Below are 15,353 nucleotides of genomic sequence, written 5' to 3' on the forward strand. Positions count from 1 at the left end.
ATTAGCAAGATTAATCTCAGGAAAATGAATCCTAGCAGCTCTCCATGTCATGTGTTTACTACTGCTAAGCTTTCAAGGAAGGAATAGATTTTTTGGGTAATTTGTTGGCAAAGTTTCTTTGAATAAGATATCAGTTCAAACATGCTCATGTGATTCAGCCATTTATAAAGAAACCAAACTTGGATGTTCATTGTTACAGTAATACTCTTCAAAGGGGGCTAGACAAAGGTTGTCTTTAAATGTATCTTTAAATGTATCTGCTGCATTTGAGATTTTGTTAACTAGGTGAGGGACACTAGGTAGTGGTTCCCATCTTTTGGTGACCATCTTTTAATGAGACTGTTAGGTAATATCTTACTCTGTACTCGGAGGAAAATAAGGAGCCTGAACATTATCTACTTCAGAACCCAATCTTATTTTTCTCCAGCATTTATCTCAGCTTCTTAAAAAGACCAGGATTCATTCTGGGATATATACAGATTCAGCTCTTCTACGTTTTGAATATCTGGAAGAATACTACCATTGCTGCCTTCAATAGGTAAGTGTCTGCATTTAGAAAGAAAATTGGTTAAATAAAATTGAAACTAAATTATGAAAAGGCATATATGTTACAGGTGAAAGATCTTCACCTGAACTGAAGTTGTACTAAATTGGTTAGTATTAAATATCAAACCTCATGCTCAGGCCCAGTCAGAATTCTTTGCCATCTGAACTAATATTGTCCAAAAAGGAAAGTAATATTGGTTGTTTTCCTCAGCAAAGATGTAGTGGAAGACATTTTTATTCGAGTATGGTAGGTGTATTTAATATAATATGTTGTAAACCATGAAAAGGACAGGTGGTTGAGAAATTAAAAATGCAAATGTGTATCTCCTAGAGCAGAAACACTTTTCACCTCAAGACAGCAGGTAAAAATCTGAATGCAAAGTTTTGCTAGGATAATGTTAAAACTCTAAGGGGCTGATATTCAGCCAGCGCCATGCAGTATACTATCCGCCTAACACCAGCACTCAATCCACATATTCAAAGCCAGGCCATCTCCAGCAACTGACATTGAATATCCCATTTTATTTGTACTCAAGGCAACTTAGCACTGAATATCGGCATAAATGGTTAACTAGTTAAGTGATCAATAATTAGATAGGCCTACTATTTATGCAGCCTATTTTAGCTACTAAACAAGCTGAATATTTGTGCCTAGCTGGCTATGTGATGTGATACAGCTATTCAGCAGCTAAATATCCACAGTTAGGCACCAATATGCTATTTAACCAGCCAGGAACAGCTCCCAGATAGTTTTGAATATTGGATGGGGGTGGGGTCTGCAACAAAGCATATTACAACTGCATATTGACCCTGGCTTCCTGTTATTGTTCTACCTTAATTTTCTTTACTGGTATGTAACTGTTTTTATGAGAGAAAGAAAGGAAGAAAAGTCACCAACTGAATGAGTGAATTACACTCATCCCTAAAGGCAATCTCCATACACCTTGAAATCTTGGCTTTCTAGTAAACTCCAGTTCTGGTATCAATTTAAGAACGTTTACAAACCTACTTTTATTTTCATGGTTTCAGCAGGCTGTCTACCCAATTCATGGTCACCATCAACCTGAATGAACCAAATTTGAATTGATGTCCTAGAGGTGAAAGGCTCCATAAACGTATACCAACTCACTACATTCAGTTCTTAAAGGGAAAAAAATTGTAAACATATTGTAGAAATGCTTCCAGCATACAGTTGGCAATTTTCTCTAGTCTAGCAAAGCAAAAATATATTTAGAAAGCATACAATAGATTCAAAATCTTTTATGCAGACTGAATATAGTTATTCTATATCTGCCTGCCTGCTACAAATGACAAGCAAGTGGAATGCATTATGCACTTAAGGAGCTGTGTTCCAGGACCACATAAAAACTTGCAAAATTTAACTTGAGAAGCTTATTACAAGTTTATACTGCTGAAATTGCTACAATGTATAGAAAAGAAAACGAGTTTAGATTTTAAAACAGACACAATTTTGGAAAAAAATTATATTTTGGAAGAACTCACTACAGAAGGTGACAGAATTCCAAAATCAAAATTACATGAAAATATACATCACAATTTTTTCTTTGTACATGTGAGGAAAACTGTGGTAGCATTAAAATAAGTGATAAATGGAGGGTGAGAAAAAGGGAGGGAAAAAAATCCCCAGCATCTTCAATACCAAGCCCTGAATTTATTTGAAAACCTATAGCTGTGCATGCTTTGTATATTCAACACCAGGCAAAGAGTAAGAGACAAAAAGAGAAAGTAGGGAATAAGATCAGATTAAGTTTTGAATTCTTCTGCCAATTGGCCAGAAATAAATGTTGGTCAGACTATTAAAGCAGGTTCCTAGGGTGCTCTCTGCAGCCAAAAGTTATTGCTACAGCCAAGCAGAAAGACATGTGCAACTCATTTTTGTTAAAAAGCACCTTGCAATATTAATTCCTAATTTATCCATAAAGTAGCTGCTGACAATTTCCACACATCTGAATACTTTGGGGAAGCATGGGCAGTGGTTTTCAGGAAGGAAAAGGGCAGTGTTCATTCCCAAACAAAAATATTTTTTAAATTAAATTTTTTTTAATGAAACCTTAAAAGTTTTGCTACAGGAAAATAAAGTAGAAACTTTAATCTTACTTGATTTAAATTGAACATGCGGTATGACTTAAATAACTGAAAGAACTTAACAGTGAAAGAAAAAAAATTGCTAAAATCTTTTTTTTGTTTTGTTTTTTTCTGAGAATTTACACGATTCTTATCCTAACTACAAGAAAGCTTCATTTGGGGAACAATGGGAATTTGTGGAGGTACATGAACAGTATATATATTATCCAGATCATGTTGTGCTATGTACAGGTCTTTACAATTCTTCCTGAAGTTAAAGCAGTTCATTAGAATTTGAAATGCGTAATTTTGTTTTTAAGTTGGCACTTTGTAGGCTCTTGTCAGCATAGATAACTGGCATGTTTTATTGCAGCCCAGTGCCAGCCAGTGTTTGCCAACTTGTTGCAACTTAAGTCCAGCAAAAAGGTGGGTAGAGTGCAGGAAAAACAGTGCCATGTTTCTCAATTGGAGACCTACAACACAAGAAAAACAATTAAATATACCAAGCAATTTATTCATAATGTAAATGCTTCAAATAGAGAATTATTATTTTTTAAAATCAATGGTGGTTTTCTAAATGTATGATCAAGCCACAGTACAACATTTCAACTGACTTGGGAAAAAAAAAACAACCCAAATGTTTTTTTTTTTTTTTAAACTGGATTGTGGGTTTAAAATCATTCAGTATCACATGCCCCCTAGTCCAAAAATATTAGGACTAGGGGGCATACAATGAAGCTAAGTAGCAGATTTAAAACAAACCAGAGAAAATATTTCTTCACACAATGTGTAATTAGACTCTGGAATTTGTTGCTGGAGAATGTGGTGAAATCAATTAGCTTAGCGGGGTTTAAAAAAAAGGTTTGGACAATTTCCTAAGAAAGAAGTCCATAGGTCATTATTGAGATGGCTTGGGGAAATCCACTGCTTATTCCTAGGATAAGCAGCATAGAATCTGGGACCCATGGTTGGCCACTGTTGGAAACAGGATACTGGGCTTGATGGACCTTCAGTCTGTCCCATTATGGCAACTCTTATGTTCTAATGGTGGCAGACCAGTCTTCAGTGAAAGAAAATGTGAAGTAATCACCACAGGTTCACAGTAGCATTTTACTTAGAAGATTATGTGAGTCAATAGTTTTGAGCTTTAATGAAAGACACGGCTGCAAACTATTCACAGCAATGTTGACAAGTAGGGCCCTTACTTCTGAACCTTTAATGTTGTATTCATTATTCATGTAAGTTCCACCATGCTTCTGAAAGGTTTGTGATTTGAGTCTTAACACTAAAACACTAAAAAAGGATAAAACCGAGGAAAATTGGAAAGAGCACAGGAAGCTTCAAAAAGAATGTCACCACATGGTCAGAAAAGCAAAAAAAAAAAAAAAAAAAAAGAGTATGAAGAGATACTTGCCAGGGAGGCACAAAATTTTAAACCATTCTTCCGTTATGTGAAAGGAAAACAGCCGGCAAGGGAAGAGGTGGGACCTCTGGATGAGGGAAACAGGAAGGGAGTGGTGAAGGAGAAAGAAGAGGTGGCAAACAGACTAAACATGTTCTTCTCATCGGTCTTCACAAAAGAGGACATATCCAATGTGCCAGATCGGAAAAAATCTTCAAGGGGGATCAAGGGGGAAAATTATCATGCATGTAGGTAAGCCTCGAGGACGTACTCAAACAGATAGATTAAAAACTGATAAATCTCCAGGCCCAGACGGAATCCACCCGAGAATACTGAAAGAGCTCAGAGACGAAACAGCAGAGTTACTGCAGCAGATTTGCAACCTATCCTTGAAAACAGGGGTAATCCCGGAGGACTGGAGGATAGCGAATGTTATACCTATCTTCAAAAGAGGATTGAGAGGCGACCCAGGGAACTACAGACCGGTGAGCTTAATCTCGGTTCCGGGGAAGATGGCCGAATCATTGATCAAGGAAAGATCAATGAGCATATAGAAAAAAAATAATCTGATAAGAACAAGCCAGCATGGTTTCTGTAAAGGAAAATTATGTCAAAAAACCTACTGCATTTCTTTGAAGGGATAAGCGAACAATTGGACAAAAGTGACCCCATAGACATCGTATATCTGGACTTCCAAAAAGCCTTCGACAAGGTACCCCATGAGCGCCTACTAAGGAAACTGTAGAACCACGGGGTGGAAGGGGACGTGCACAGATGGGTCAGAAATTGGCTGGCAGACAGAAAACAGAGGGTAGGAGTAAAGGGACACTACTCTGACTGAAAATGGGTCACGGGTGGCGTCCCTCAGGGGTCAATGCTGGGACCGCTGCTGTTCAACATATTCATTAATGACCTGGAAGTAGGGACAAAGTGCGAAGTTATAAAATTCGCGGACAACGCAAAACTCTCCAGTAGGGTTAAAACTATGGAGGAATGTAAAGAACTACAAAAGGACCTGAACAATCTGAGTAAGTGGGCAAATAAATGGCAGATGAGCTTCAATGTAGAGAAATGTAAAGTTTTGCACCTAGGGAAAGGAAACCCGATGTATAACTACACGATGGGGAGGATGGTACTCGGGGAAGGCAAACTGGAAAAGGACTTGGGGGTTTTGGTGGACAAAACAATGAAGCCGGCGGTACAATGCGCAGTGGCCTCAAAGAAGGCAAACAGAATGCTGGGCATTATCAAAAAAGGTATCATGACCAGAATGAAGGAAGTTATCCTGCCACTGTATTGGGCGATGGTGCGCCCGAATCTGGAGTACTGCGTTCAGTACTGGTCACCGTACCTTAAGAAGGATATGGCGATACTCGAAAGGGTCCAGAGAAGAGCAACAAGGATGATAAAAGGCATGGAAAACCTTTCATATGCTGAAAGGCTGGAGAGGCTGAGGCTCTTTTCCCTGGAGAAGCGGAGACTTAGAGGGGACATGATAGAAACTTGTAAGATCATGAAGGGGATAGAGAAGGTAGAGAGGAACAGATTCTTCAGACTAGCGGGGGCAACAAAAACAAGATGGCATTAAAAAAAACTAAAAGGTGACAGATTCAGAACAAATGCTAGGAAGTTCTTCTTCACTCAAAAGGTGGTGGATACCTGGAATGTGCTTCCAGAGGAGGTAGTAGGACAGAGTACGATATTGGGTTTCAAAAAAGGATTAGATGATTTCCTGAAGGAAAAGGGATTGAAGGGTATAGTTAGATGGTTACTATACAGGATATTATTAAATGATTAGGGAATAAAATGTTTTAGGTGAAAAGATCACTTACAGGTCATGGACCTGGAGGGGCCGCCACGGGAGCAGACTGCTGGGAGTGATGGACCCATGGTTTGACTCAGCAGAGGTGATGCTTATGTTCTTATGTAACATGTACATTCCCCTCCTCCCCCTCTCCCAATACACAGATACTGTTCATACAGTTATTTGCCAAGGTGGACTGACCAACATGTACTATGCAGTTTATTGTCACAGTAGTTGCTATAATTTATTATATAATTTATATTCCACAGTGAGGTTCTAAGCAAATTATACTTTCAGATAACAAAACATTAAATTGACAAGACAATGGGCTAGATGCACAAAAGTCAGTTGGTAATACCAACTGGATCGCTGTTGGTTGATTCTCTGACCGATTCTGGCCAAGCGATCGATGCACTATCAACACTGCGTGCAAATCATTTGTATGCAAACCCAACAGATCAATCGCTCAGTGAGCGATTGACACATGTGCAGAGCCCTAACAGCAAGTAGCCTCCTGTCACTAATGTTAAGGCTTTTTTTTTTTTTTTTTTTGTAATGGCACAGATGTGTGTGCGTTACACATGCACAATCTGCTCCACTAAAAAAAAAAATTTTAAAAAAGCCCCCCACCCTGATGGCCCTTCCCAATGATCCCCCCCATGTCAGTGAAAATGGCAGGAAAGATGCCTACTCCCTCCTGCCTGGCCAAATACACTCGGCACCCCCCAACCATCCCCTACACCCCCCCCTTTCTCCTGGAAAAAAAAAAAAAGGCAGGAGGGATGCCCACTCCCTCCTGCAACCGGATGAGAGAGAAGCACAGTCCCTCCAGCTCCAAAGCCCAGCATGTGGAAAATGATGGCCCTTCCCCTCCCTGATGTACCATGTGATGCATGGGGAGCAACCTAAGGCCCTGGCTCTGAGCAATTTTGTGCATCAGGTCGGCAAAAGCAATCGTCGCTGAAGCTGTGAAAACAGGTTTAGTGATGATCGCTGACTTTAGTGCACCTAGCCCAATATTTACTAAGGGTTTATTTATTAAGCTGCAATAAGTCAAATTTGCTTTTATACAATCTAAATCAAGGCACAGTCTAAATAATAATAATTGGTATGGGGGGGCAAGAACAGGAGAGTAAGGAAACATCACTCCTCAAACACACACTTTGCTGTCAAACATTGTTAGGTACCTTAGCTTAGAGATCCTCCAAGGGGAAATTTGAGGCGACATCAGTTTTCATCAGTGGTGCAGCTTACCACTGATTAATGGTCAGCATATGACTATTCAGAAGTTGCAACTCCAACCACTAGTCCCATCCTAGGAATCTGCCCACTCTGACCATCCATACTTTATCATATTATCCACAAGAGCATGAATGATACAGCACACTATCCTCCTCAACTCAACCTCCAGCCTTTCATTCTAGGATCTTACTAGAGACCTTGGAGAAGGTAAGGCCTGAAACAATGACTCCTCAGATAGCCTAGGGTGCTTATTCCCCCTTGTTCCTGGGACTGGAAGATGCAACATAAGTCAAATAAGTAAGAGCAGGCTTATCGGTGACTTGGAATTAGCACTTTTTAATTCTAATAATACTCCATCACACACCGGCTAGTAAAGCACCACTATGTATTAATACAGTCAAATATTCAGTTTCATATGGCTGAAATTAGAACAACGTGTTCAGTGGTAGGCCCTTCAAAACAGAATAGCCAGTTGCTGGATCTAAAGATGGGGAATAGCTGTAATTTTAAGAATATTTTATAGAGGGGGGGGGTGCTGGTGAGCCCAAGACAAGATGGCTACACAAAGCATTTGCTTCGTGTGACTCTAAACTAAACTAAACCTTAGGCTTATATACCGCATCTTCTCTATAACAGTAGAGCTCAGCGCGGTTTACAAGAAATTAGAAAAGAGAACAGATACAATATGGAATTGGAATAGTATGGAGGGGGCCCATTTTTTTGAAACTGCTTTCAACTCTTAACTCCCTCTCACTGCTGTCATATATCTATACCCACTATAACCTCCCCAACCCTGAAATGTCTTGTCTAAATTAGATTGTAAGCTCTTCTGAGCAGTGACTGTCTATTGTATGTTAAAATATACAGTGCTGCGTATGCCTTTCAGCGCTATTGAAATAATAAATAGTAGTAGTAATTTATAACTTTGAAAATATCCAAGCTTTCAGATGTTTTCAAAATGGTTGGAAAGAGCCCAGATTGTGCAGTTGAAAAGGAAAATTATTCCACAACTCAGTAATTTTGAAAAGTAGAGATTTCCCTAATTTGCCAATGTAGGTTACCACCTTTCGACGTAGGAAAGGACAATTTAAATTTTTGAGTAGATCTGGTAATGTCAGATCTTACAGAATTCCAAGACAGGGGGATTAAAGGAGGAAGGATGCCAGGCAAGATCTTAAAGGTTAAGCAGGCACATTTACAATAAACCCTGGAAATGATTGGAAGCCAATTAAGTTTTTGCAGAAGCGGAGAGATGTGATCAAATTTACTTTTTGCAAAGATCAGCCTAGCTGCAGTATTCTGGATCAGTTGAAGTCCTTGAAAGCTTTTCTTGGTCAAGCTTAAATAGACTGAATTACAATAATCCAGCCTTGAAAGGATGATTGATTGAACAAGGACAGCAAAATGTTGTTGATGGAAACAGGATCTCACTTTCCTCAACATATGAAGACTAGAAAATGAAGGTTCAACCGCCGACATGACCTGGAATTGCTTCAAAAACCCAGATTGGAACCTATTTCTCAAGCTATACACTAAATACTCCAAATCCAATTGCCTACTAGATAACTGTCCTCCTTCCATCATGAAAACAGCTCCCCCCCCCCTTTCAAAGCTGAGCTCTTCAATTGGATCACTCTCTGCTTGTCTACCGGCTACTTCCCGCTGGAACTCGGTCACATCCTCGTATCTCCAATTATCAAAAACCCCAAAGAACCACTCTCCTCAGCCACCAACTACAGACATTACATTACATTACAGATTTCTATTCCGCCATTACCTTGCAGTTCAAGGCAGATTACAAAAGAATTATCCAAGATGTATTACAACAAGAACTTACAAAAAAAAAAAAAATAGGTGATGAAATGAAAATTATAGTTGAGGACTCTGTCTCTGGAGGTCATCATAGAGTTTTGGTAGATGTGACCCATTGCCAACATACCCCTCTTCCTCAAAATTATGGAAGGTCTTGAAAATCATGATCTCAATTCATACCTAGAGAAGTTTAACATTCTTCATGACTCCCAGTCAGGATTCCGCACTAACTACTGGGAAATAGTGCACTGCTACTCCAGTTTGACCTCAGCAGCGCATTCGACCTTGTAGACCATGACATTCTGCTTAACTGCCTCGACTCTATGGGCATCTCGGGACAGGTACTAACTTGGCTCACAGGCTTCCTAAAAAAACCGCACTTACCAAGTACACAATGAGGGAACCTTCTCTCACATCTGGTGCAACCCCTGTGGAGTTCCCCAAGGCTCCCCCCTATCTCCTTCCCTGTTCAATATTTACATGGCTTTACTAGGACACATGCTATCGGACAGAAATCTGAAATTCTACATTTATGCAGATGACATTTCAATCGTCATCCCCATATCCTCATTATCACAAGAAACAGAACAACACATCTCATCTGTACTCACCATGGTCGAACACTGGACTACTCGGTTCAAACTTAAACTGAATCCAGAAAAAACTAAAATCTTCCTTGCAATTCCCAACTACAAATTAACGACCACCACCCTGCAACTCAACGGACAAGGACAAGAAGGATCCAACTCGGTCTACAATAATCATCTGGGGACCGCTCAACCAGAATACGAAAGCTGACCCTGTAAGAAAATAGGGCTTTCTGTACCCAGGAGGAGAAGGGGGGAGTAGCATGCACCATATGGGAGCTAGGAGTATGCTCCAACAAGAAAAGATGGCTCCAAGATCAGTACCCTATGAGCCCAAAGGATCTTCTCTCAACAGAGTTTAGACAGCTCTGAAACTATTGCCCTTGGAAATATTCTGCCTTATAACGTAACAGCAGATTTCTAGACCACATAGCCATGAGTTCAATGTTCTTATAGTAACCAGTCCAGGAGATGATCATCTGCTGAGATGGAGAATACAGGCAACTTCCTCATCTATACCACTCCTTTATATAGTGATTTCAGTAGATTTCTGGTTCTCTATCTGTTAGCAAGGTGACAAATTCATGTGCTTGGACTAGTCTAGCTGGACAAGGAACAATGCATTTAATAGACAAGTTAGGGAACGTTCAAATTGTATGACAAATTAAAAAAACACCCTCCCCCCCCCAAAAAAAAAAAAAAAAAAAAAAGTACAACTTTAGAACAGGGAAAAATATTTAAGGAAGGTGGTACACAAATAGAACATTTCACATTCGTGAGTATTCTCCAGAAGCATTTCTTCAATTGGTTAAAGCTGAGCTTACCCTGAAAAAGTGTAGCTACTACCAGCTGAATTAAGTGTCACTCAAAAGCAGTCTCTTGGCTTTTTCTTACACAGCGGGCAACTTTTCTTTTGAATTCTCCATTCCTGTCTTCCCTCCATTCTTTCTGCAAATGAAAAAAGGACTTTAGAAATAGGTTTAGCTAAGCTTGAACAAACTTTTACTGTTCCTGTTCTTTTATATATGCATATGTGCACATGCATATATATATGTGCACATATGTGCATATGTATATATATGTGTACACACACATACATACACACACACCAGAGCTCTCTTGGCTTTCTTGTGTAACTGATTAAACCTGCAAATGCAGTACATCTTGAGAAACTAATGCTTTTTAGATTTTTTCATAAGTCATTTATTGGAAGATAACATCTATTTTATTTGTCACTTACACAAGTTCAGTATAAGATTTTGTTTTGATAGCATTTATAAATATAGTTTGATGTACGATTCCAATTTTAGTTATATCCAGTCTGAAGGTCAAGCCCAGCCACTCCGTTATCACAAGTTTTAATTGCATTACAAAATAGCAATGTACTTATTATCCAGCTGACAAATAAATGATTAATTCAGGTAGTTGAGCAATAATACCCAAAATCAGATGCAAAAATGCAGAAAAAGAACTTGCACAAAACTCCATTAGCTGGTCATGCCACTTCCTAGCCAAGACCAGATATCCAATACTTCCAATTATATGGCTTTTAAATCATGTCCCAAGGAGAGGGGTATTTGATAACAAATCCACAGTGGTACTTCTATTGCAAAGTGAAAATGTCACATTGCAATACCAATCTTCAAAAACTAGTTCACAGCCAACATGGTGATCAAAAGGTGCAGCATGAACATTTGTTGTGATACTAAAATTATGTGCTGTGACAAGCAGTTTTTCTGACCTCTCAGTTTCCTGTTCTGTCAGAACCAAAGCTAGGACCTGGAGCAAAGAGCCAAACAAGGCGTATTTTGCACAAGGCTGAGAACAGAATTCAGATGTTCAGGTTATGACATGCTCAGTTCTGGCAGAATCTTACAAAAGGCTCTGCAGACATACTGAAGTGCACGTATAATTTGCCAATACACAGCAGGAGCAGCCACTTTACAAACCTATATGTGGATAAAGTGGATAGCACAAACCTAGTACCTCCATGTGTATGTGGAAATTTTACAACTTCACAGGTAAGTGGCTATTTCCATGTGTAACTCATTTTACATATATGTTTAACTGCTACCAATTAAGTAGTGACACCACAATTTTTCTTCTTTTGATGTGAAAATCCCAACCATTGTGAAAATGAACACTTAAAAAAACTGTACATGCCTTTGAGCTGGTGTAAACCCTCAAAGGGAATTTTGCCCCTCTCATGTACATGTATTTCCTTTATAAAATGGAGATTACACATGCAAATTTGTGTTCCCCTACCAGTCACAACATGCCAAATTACATCTCTGACAAACCTCTTGAAATCTGTGGTGTAGGCCATGTTTAAGCAACTTTCTAAAATAGCCATTTATGTAAAAGCCACCATTAGTTTCATTATTGTGTGACTAGGGTCACACAGTTGCAGGTCTCCATCAAGCCACTAGATGTCAAGCTTTAGCAACAATTAACTCTCTTTATCCTTGTGCTTCCCCACCCACATTATCCTCAGCCAGCCCTTGGAGCAGTAGATGCCACTTGTGGACTGGAACCAGGATCTTTTCATATAGAAGCACCCAGCACTGCAACTAAGCAACTAGGCTAGCTCAACAATATAGCTTCTGCACTCTGTTATTGCAGACTGTCACGTTTAGACATTTTACTAATCCATGCCTAACATTATAAAAGAACTTGACTCTGCTTTTAGTTCCTCAAGTACTTTGAGAGGAAGAGCTATCTTACCGCTGCATCAACATTTGCAGGCGAGTCTCCATTAGGGTCTGCCAGCATAGAAATTACACTTATCATTATTGTTTCCACTGTGTGGATAGGAAGCCAGCGCTCTTCAGGTTTTTCATAACCATACTTATCTTCACCTGGCTCATGAAGGATAGATATGCATACATCTCCATTCTTATCAACTACAAAGTAAAAAATGAAAGTTAAGTACATGCATTTAATACTAGAATCTGTTAAAATTTAGCTTAATTTCATATATAGTTATTCAGAATAGAAAGCATACTCTATATTAAAAGTGCTTTTTTGTAGATTACTCGTTTTCTTTGTGCCTAATCCAGATGAAAAGTGCCTGAATGAAAACTGACTTAATACATTCACAAACTGGACCAGTAATTTTCAGCCTAGTCCTCAGGACATACAAAGCCAGTCAAGTTTTCATGATATTCAATGACTATGCATGAGAAATTTGCATGCATACCTCTACTACCGTTAATTTGAAGTTATTGCAGAAACTGTCAAACCTTGGAATCTGTAGTGAAGCATTATGATTTTCTTCCTATTTGTTGGGACGATCCTTTACTGTTCGTAATGGTCAGTGTGTGTTTGAAAGCAAGATAGTGAAGAAAAACAGAGCCCTGAGGAACACTATCTGCGATGCTATTTAATATCTATATGGCTATGTTAGGAAAAAAATTTTGTACTTTGCATGTGCATTACAGATTGTACGCTGATGACATCTTGTTCTTTTTCCCTATGAAAAAAAAAGAGTATGGTGGAAGTGGAGATGGATCTGAATAGTTAGAGTGATGTGAATGCTTGGATGGATGACCATGGATTGCAAATGAATGTAGGAAAGACTGAGATAATTGTGAGTGGTGAGGAATTTGAGAAATTTCCGGTACAGTTCACAGTGATGGGAATGCAATTGGCAGTGAAGAAAGATGAAAATTTGGGTATTTGTTTGGATTCTGCACTTTCAATGGGAAAACAAATACTCAAGAGTTATTCAGGGAGGGTACGCACAATTGCACACTTTATATCAATTAAGATCAATGCTTTCGCCATGTGATTTTCATTCTGTGGTTCGAGCACTGATATTGACTAGATTGGATTACTGCAATATGCTTTATCTAGGTTTGACAAAGATGAAATAAGGCACTGCAACAATTGATGAACTTTGCTGCAAGGCTAAATGCCGATATATCAAGGATAGCGCACCTCACTCCAGTGTTGAAACAATTACACTGTCCAGTACATCGAGTATATTACAAAGTACTTTCAACTGTGCACCAGACTTTATATTGGTCAATCCCTTTGTGCTTTCAAAATCTATGGAAAATCTATCAGCCAAATAGAAAGTTGAGATCTGAGGGAGGGATGAAATTGATTTCTGAGAAGGAAGATAAGTGTTCATTATGCAAGACTTTAGTGTGTCAGTGTTTTCTATAGTTGGCGTAAAGCTTTGGAATTCTCTCCATGGAACCTTGAGACTTTGTATCAATCGTTTGAACTTTAAGAAAATGTTGAAAAACACAATTATTTGTGGATGCATTTATGTGACAAATGGTGGGAAGACATTGATTTTGTTACATCTATCTTGTAATATTATGATTGTATAAGATGTAAAGAAAGGGAGAATTATGATTCTGATATAATTTTGATAATATTTTACTGAGAAACATAAGTGTTATGGCTATAGTTTGACTATGAGAGATAAAGAAAAGGAAGGGCCTGACGTTGTATTGCAATATAGTACTGTGTAATGTTAAGTTCTGTTAACAGTCATAATCTGTTATATATGCTGTCTGTTGTTTTTTTTAAATGGAAATCGCTTAGATTTAAGTGGTCAATAAATTAAAAAAATAAATACTAAATGCAACTCTCTCATGCATAGTTATAATGGATAACCAAAACTCAACTAGCTGTGTATGTCCTAAGGACTGGGGTGAGAACATATAAAATATGGTAACATATGGCTAGTATGAAGGAGAAAGGACATACACTTCTTCCATATTCGCTGTGATAGAGGATTAACAGAACCGCAAATACAGAAAAACCGTGAAAAATTTTTTCATATGTTATTTGCTGTTTTCTATTAAAAACCATTGTGAATATGGTGAAACCGCGAATAACATGGTGGGAGACCTGGCCTGTTCCTGAAGGAGAGGCAAAACACGGTGAAGAAAGTGCTGGGAATCAGTGATTTTCTCTGTAAATGCATGGAATCAGTGATTTCTCTATGTAAGCTGACGTAATTTGGGGGGAGGAACCAGCAAGCTAAAAACCGTGAATAATCGAAACCGCAAATGCTGAAACCGTGAATACGGAGGGAGAAGTGTATCTCCTTAGATTATTCCTGAGCCTATTTCTTTACAGAAAGGCTGTTGAATTCATGAAGCAGTCTTCTGGTGGAGACGATGACTGCCTCTAAATTCAAGAAAGCAAGGGACAAGAATGTGTCATCAATGTTTCTATTAAGGGATGAACTAGCACATGGTCAAAACTAAAAACAACTTCCAAAAAACTCACTCAGCCCATTTGGTCTGTCAGTTTTGATTTATGTGATAAAATGAAATCTTGCCTTGATGAATTAAATTACTCACTAAGTCCATGATATTTGAGAGTATGTCTGCCACATTCTTAGCAAAGAAGGGTGTGCCGCAAGGTTTGACACTCTCACCTTTGCTGTTTAATATGTACGAGTCGCATCATTGGGAAAAGTTATGGAAAAGCTGGAAGTTCAATATAGAATTTATGCAGAAAGCAGAATTGATGTTCATCAAGAATGTTGTTGGTTTAATGCAAGTGAAAGAAGTAGAACTGCAAAATTCTTCTGTAACTGTTATTTCTTGTATGAGACTATCTTGATAATTACCTTTCAATGGAAAAAATCACATTTTGCATGTGATTAAGGAAGCATTTATGCAAATGAGAGCTCTGTCAAGAGTCAGACCAATGTTATCGGCATTAGCCTTCCAAATTGTGGCCCAAAGCTTCATTATAGGCAAATTCGATTTTTGTAATTCACTATTTTAGGCATTACAAGAGCGAGGGTTCATGCCTTGCAGGTAATATAGAACACAGCTGCGAGGTTAATTACCGGAGTATCAAAATACGATCATATCACCCCTGTTTTAAAAAAAGTTACATTAGT

At 38.6% G+C, this 15,353-nt stretch overlaps 1 protein-coding gene across 1 annotated transcript in view; it reads right to left on the reverse strand.

The window, feature by feature from the left end:
- Positions 1-2,012: 2,012 nt before the first annotated feature.
- The window catches only part of UBE2G1 (ubiquitin conjugating enzyme E2 G1), a 120,339-nt gene continuing 106,998 nt past the window's right edge, over positions 2,013-15,353 (reverse strand). Inside the window, exons 4-6 of the mRNA XM_033922283.1 lie at positions 12,203-12,381; positions 10,303-10,426; positions 2,013-3,104 (exon numbers count right to left, since the gene is read on the reverse strand). Coding sequence (XP_033778174.1) covers positions 10,340-10,426; positions 12,203-12,381 — 266 coding nt within the window. The 3' untranslated portion in view covers positions 2,013-3,104; positions 10,303-10,339. The remainder of the gene's footprint in view (positions 3,105-10,302; positions 10,427-12,202; positions 12,382-15,353) is intronic.

This window comes from Geotrypetes seraphini, chromosome 15 (genome assembly GCF_902459505.1).
Source record: "Geotrypetes seraphini chromosome 15, aGeoSer1.1, whole genome shotgun sequence".
Lineage (NCBI taxonomy): Eukaryota > Metazoa > Chordata > Amphibia > Gymnophiona > Dermophiidae > Geotrypetes > Geotrypetes seraphini.